The 6,105-nt window shown below is 32.3% G+C and overlaps 1 protein-coding gene across 1 annotated transcript; it reads right to left on the reverse strand.

Annotated features, from left to right (window-relative positions):
* Nucleotides 1-3,735: 3,735 nt before the first annotated feature.
* Nucleotides 3,736-6,105, reverse strand: LOC127853158 (E3 ubiquitin-protein ligase XIAP-like). Its single transcript, XM_052387409.1, has 2 exons — nucleotides 5,381-6,105; nucleotides 3,736-4,195 (listed from the first exon to the last, which is right to left on the reverse strand). The coding sequence occupies exons 1-2, from the start codon at nucleotides 5,817-5,819 to the stop codon at nucleotides 4,002-4,004; spliced, it is 633 nt and encodes a 210-aa protein (XP_052243369.1). The 5' UTR covers nucleotides 5,820-6,105; the 3' UTR covers nucleotides 3,736-4,001.

Here is a 6,105-nt window from a genome sequence, read left to right on the forward strand (position 1 = left end):
TTTGCAATATTGAAGATATTGAAGATAGCAACTTGATATTTGGCATGCATGTGTATCTCATTGAGTTGCAAGTTTTAAGTGGTGATCATGGTCATCCTTCAAGGTCAATGGTCAAATATGGCTTCAAAGCGGCGCAGTAAGCGACATTGTGTTTCTGACAAACACATCTCTTGTTTATTATATAAGTTATATGCATCATTCGACAAAAATGGTAAGTGATTTTTTTTTCAAACTGACAGCATTTTACCTTTCTCTCATGACTTCCGGTTTACGCATGTGTAACCAGAAACACGTGGTTTAAGAGAAATTAATGACATATTCTAAAAATAGGAAATCTGTGAACAAGTCACTTTTAAATGTGCTTTTGATTTAAAGGGACTTGTTCACAGATTTTCGTACTTTATTAAATTACCACAAATAGGTTTACTATAAAAACGGTAATATTTGGAATGGTTTTATTATTATAATAGCAAGGAAAAAAATCAAATAAAATAAATTTGCATTCCCTGGGGATCAAACCCCTAACCTTTTGAAGAAAAAGCAAGATCGCTGTCACTACACCATGCAGGCTTTTAATCAGAGACGTAATAAAATCCTATGTCGGTAATGCAAGTTTTTGCTAACGTGTTGATGAAAAGCGTTTTACACGCTTTATAATTTTTACGATTACGGTTTATGATTCTCTTATGGAAAACTTAATACTTGTTTGACTTCTTAAAACTCCGTAACCCTGAGCAGAAGACGTTGAGTTATCTTCTTGCATTAAAATATTTAAAATCGGTAAATATTACTTAAAGATATTTTGTGCATTCAACGTTGAAATGGTCTCTTAAATAATGTACAGATGTCTTCGAGAAAACAGAATTCATTGAATGTAAACAATACAATTAAATATGTGATATTGCTTACAGTTTATATACCAGTTTACGTCCTATTGTGAAATATGTGAAGTATATAAAGTGTTTTTCTAGTTTCTTACGGATTTGGTACTTGAAAGGGTGATGGATTGTTAGTTGATAGCAAGCCTTTGTCACTAAACTACATGAGTGATAATCAAGTATTCGACAGTTGAACTTTCAATATCAATTATATGGATCAGCGTTCAACATTTTAATGTCGTTGAATGTAGTTTAGTATCAGATCTAAAAAGAGAAAGTGGTATATATAAAATGTACAAAATAAAGTACTGTACGCTTCTAGTATTCCGACATAAAATAGACAAAAGGAGTAATAGTCAGAAAATTCTCAATGCATGCTTAGTATCAAGAAAGGAAGTGCATATATTATCAAGACGTTTACTTATGTTAATTCTAATGTATAGATTAGACAAATTTTCATTTACTATGAAATTTCTCAAATATTTAATAGAAATTACTCCCTTTTAAAATTGCAATAGCACCATATCCATAGAGAACATTTTTTCTACTTCAAATGGGCAACAATATGTGCAGTCTATTAACGTTCCAGTTATTTATATATACATATCTTCATATAAGAATATGCGTTATTTGATCCATTTATTGTAAATATTTTCCTGTGGCAAGTTATGCTCTCTTTGATCATTTTACTATATATATTTAAATGTAGCAAGTTATGCGTTCTTTGATCAATTTTCTTGTCTATATTTAACTGTGGCCAGTTATGCGTTCTTTGATCAATTTACTGTATATATTTAACTGTGGCCAGTTATGCGTTCTTTGATCAATTTACTGAATATATTTAACTAAGGCAAGTTATGCGTTCTTTGATCAATTTACTGTATATATTTAACTGTGGCAAGTTATGCGTGCTTAGATAAATATACTGTATATATTTAACTGTGGCAAGTTATGCGTTCTTTGATCAATTTACTGTATATATTTAAATGTGGCCAGTTATGCGTTGTTTGATCAATTTACTGTATATATTTATCTGTAGCCTGTTATGCGTTCTTTGATCAAATTACTGTATATATTTAACTGTGGCAAGTCATGCGTTCTTTGATTAATTTACCGTATATATTTAACTGTGGCAAGCTATGCGTTCTTTGATCAATTTACTGTATATATTTAACTGTGGCAAGTTATGCGTTCTTTGATCAAATTACTGTATATATTTAACTGTGGCAAGTTATGCGTTCTTTGAACAATTTACTGTATATATATAACTGTGGCCAGTTATGCGTTTTTCGATCAATTTATTGTATATATTAAACTGTGGCCAGTTATGCGTTCTTTAATCAATTTACTGTCATATTTAAATATATGGGGTCATAATGAACTGAGTGTATCCAAGTGCAAGGTCAACATACAATTCGTGACTAATTAACGTTTCATTGTTTCCATGCATTATACGGAATGCTTTTGTTACAAACATACTGTATGTTTATGTCGGCAAAGCAATTGACCTTTCAAAGAGAGTGGTGTTTTCTCTCAAAATTTCAGAAAAAAAATTCGGAGCAATATTTCCGCCACTGTCAATTATTTCATCAATAGCTTAACCATTGGTTTCATGGCGTCTTTCTTTAGAAAGGTTGTATTTTAACGTCGTGTTGATTAGGTTTTAGACACGATTCCTGAAGCTGTGCATTTTCTCTATGCTTACTTATTTCAGATTCTATACAATGCACTTGTTGTGCTCGTTTCATGCACCCGGACATGAAATGGCTCTTCTTGTGTCAAAAGTTACATGTTTTGCAAAAAGCTGGACTGCGTTCCTTTTGTGGATGTGTTTTGTTCAAAATCTCCATAGTGCGTGTTTTCGTTAGCACATAATGAGGAGATAATTAAATTGAATTGCATATGATGCATATAATACTGCTTCACTTGAAACCCTTTTGCCATGTACAATAAAGCAAGGCATAATGAGACGTTGTAAACGCATTCAATAAGAAAAAGAAACATACATTAAATAACAACTATGAATACTGTGTTTACAATAACTCACAGTATCGTTTGTTTCTCATGTACATGTTCTTTTGAAATGAAAACCACAAAACAATTTTATTATCAAAAGTCCTCAAAAACGGAAAATTTTATAATCTATGTATGTGTATATTCAAATGCAACTCACAGGTGTACACATTAACGTTAATTTAGTGTGTCAAAGCTTAAAACATGGTTATTAAAAACATATAATTACGATCAATATCAGGGAAATAAGATATAAAACCTGTTTGAACCAAAAAAGAAAAAAACATCAACAAATGTGCATACATGCAACACATACGCATTGTACGTGTATATTTTATAATGCTGTTGGTTATTGTTGGCGTATTTTACATGACTGATGTTGCGATCAGTTTTGACGAATTATTATAACCGGTCCTTTCTGTGTATGTACCATATTTGTGCTGTTGCACATATTTAAGATTACACGGGATCGATATTTTGTTTGAAAGTGTTTCAATTATAGTGAGTTTTTGAGAAACAATCTGAAAAGCAATGACTTTGTATGCTGTCCAATATATTGCCAGGTTAAGAGTCAATACGTGCATCATATTTTAGCACAGTGTTGTTAAAAATGTCCCATCATTGTCCAATATTCACATGCATTCCACCGTTAAAAATACTAAAAAATTTATATGATAAGTAGTGCAACAAATAAAATCATTGTTACACGTGATAGTCCAATTGGTGGTTCAGCTGCTGTGTATGATCTAATCATAAATATTTATTGCATACTGTTTTAGCTTGATTAAAACTTTTATTATTTACGATGTAGATAATTTGATATCATTGATCTCAAACGATAACAAACAATTTCAAAATATTTAATGAACAAAAACACAAGCTAAACGTGTACGTATAAATCAAAAAATTATCAAGTGTCGACTCATCGAGATAAAATAAATTTATGTTCATAAAACAACACACAACAAATAACTGTATGATGTGTATAAATTCTCCCATTTGCAAAGTACATGTACGATTAGGTGAATCTGTATTGTTGAAACGTGAGTTTATTGTTAACGCCAAACGAAATCGTTAAACTGGTGTATTGTTGCATCACATTATTTGAATTTATTTCATCAAGCTTTTCACTTGGCCCGCGATTCGAACTCTACATATAGGGCACTTCCTAAGCGCATGCGCACACTTATCGCAACTGACCATGTGACCACATGGTAGGAAAACCACGCATGCGTCGTTGTCCACGCAGATTTTGCACGTCAATAGGTCCTTTAGGCGTTTGTTTTCATCGACTGCTTGTTTTTCTGTGAAATATAAGTAAAATCGACATATTGTAGAAAATGCCGCATCTTAAGTAACACGTAGCAATCCAAAATATGTCTTTTTTTTAACATATAACTACGATATATTTTTCTTTGACTATATTATATACGCGGAATCGGAGCATGGCTGAATTTTTTGAAAATGCGGTACTCACGAGATCAAATATAAACAATCATAATATCATCAGTCAATGTTGCGAACTTTACTTGAGTTATATGTTACGAACGGTTTGTCAATCTGACATTACAAACGCCGGCAAGTTCCCACTGTAAGAAATATCTACACTTCATGACCATCGAGGCTTTCTTCAATCGATGCACTGCCAGTGCTGATCAATATCCTTTACCGTTCATTTCTGTCGATATTAAACATGCAAGTTGGACAAAAATGTATGTTGGCACGTGGTAGTTTCAATTACTGTATGCAGAACCTCCATGTGTTTGAACGTTTTTCTTGTGTCTTTTTTCTTTTTCTTTTATGTTTATTTTTACTTTTTTATTATGTTTTATACATCCGACACTTAGTACATAAAATGGATAAGGTTTAGGAAAATATTAATCTCTTGCGAGCAAGTTTAAGCAAGAGAATATATGTATAGCACGCACTCTTCATTTCATTAACACTTAGTAGTATCGCAATTTTCTCCTTATCAGTTTCACAAGTTTAAAATGTGCAACGTCGCCCTAAAATTATAAATAGAATACTAGTATTTGCACATTTTAAACTTGTGAAACTGATAAGGAAAAAATTGCGATACTATTAAGCAATATACTTGAGCATTATTATTTTATATTGTATATTAAAAATGAATTTAAGTATTCTTTTAAAAATTATAAATAGAATACTAGTATTTCAAACTATCGTTCTATATTCATCGATGATATCACCAACGTGTACATGGTTCTTAAAAGAAGGCGATTATAATAAAATTGTAAAATAATAATGCTCAAGTATATTGCTTCATTTCATTTTTGTCCAAAAGTGTCCTTCATAAATGTATTATTCTTATAGATATTTGTATTCGTATACGTTTATGCATCTTTATAATTATATTTAGTTAATTCATTTAGCTTCAATCTTTTGGCAAATCAAGAAAGAATTTCGTTTTATGTTACATTGAATTATGCTGACTGCTTTGGAAACAAATGCTGAACACATAGTGTTACCTTTTTCCGGACTATATATCGCAAGAGAGGAACACCCAACTTCCTTTTCTGTAGTCGCGGGTGTAACTGGCTTCTGTTCAGCTTCAATATCCCTTGTTGTCCCTCCTGTCCCGTCACCATGTATCGGTACGTTATCCGCGTCTTTATCGCCCCTGACAAAGGGACAGTCGGGTCTGAGCGTTGTGTGTATTGCCCACACATGTTTACTGCTGTGCCAGTCCTCAAACGTAAATCCACACGAATAGCACTGCACTGACGTTCCATTGCCCGAATAAAAGAAACCATGCTGTGCCAGACGTATAGCGCTGACGTCAGACGCTGTAAACGTCTCGAATGATCGTAGTCTCGCCCACTCGTAACGAAACAATAACCGAGAACTTTCATCGCTTAACTTTGTATTAAGTTGTTCTCGGAGATAACATTGAAAAGCAGTTTGCATTATACGATATGTCTCAAAAACATTCAGTTATTTTCACTTTCTGTTTTCATGCTCACGTCATATGATTAGATCATTCTAAATCACATTTAAAGTATGTGTTGTTTTATGGTTAATTTACAAAAAACAACAAAAAACTTAGCATGCTTTCGCTTTCTAAAAATAGAAATTGATGGGATTCAGCGATAAGTTACCCGCAAAAAACGCATAATAGTAACTAAATAATAGAAATGTGTCACAAAAGCCACCTTACCGAAGGAATGTATTTTTTATCATATGCTTGTTTCTC

The sequence above is a fragment of the Dreissena polymorpha genome, chromosome 12 (assembly GCF_020536995.1).
Source record: "Dreissena polymorpha isolate Duluth1 chromosome 12, UMN_Dpol_1.0, whole genome shotgun sequence".
NCBI classification, from domain to species: domain Eukaryota; kingdom Metazoa; phylum Mollusca; class Bivalvia; order Myida; family Dreissenidae; genus Dreissena; species Dreissena polymorpha.

Excerpts from the sequence above, each read along its gene's own strand:
- LOC127853158 (XM_052387409.1), bottom strand. The coding sequence starts at position 5,819 with ATGCAAACTGCTTTTCAATGTTATCTCCGAGAACAACTTAATACAAAG. Across the intron at positions 4,196-5,380 it reads GATATATAGTCCGGAAAAAG|AAAAACAAGCAGTCGATGAA; the intron begins GTAACACTATGT and ends TATATTTCACAG.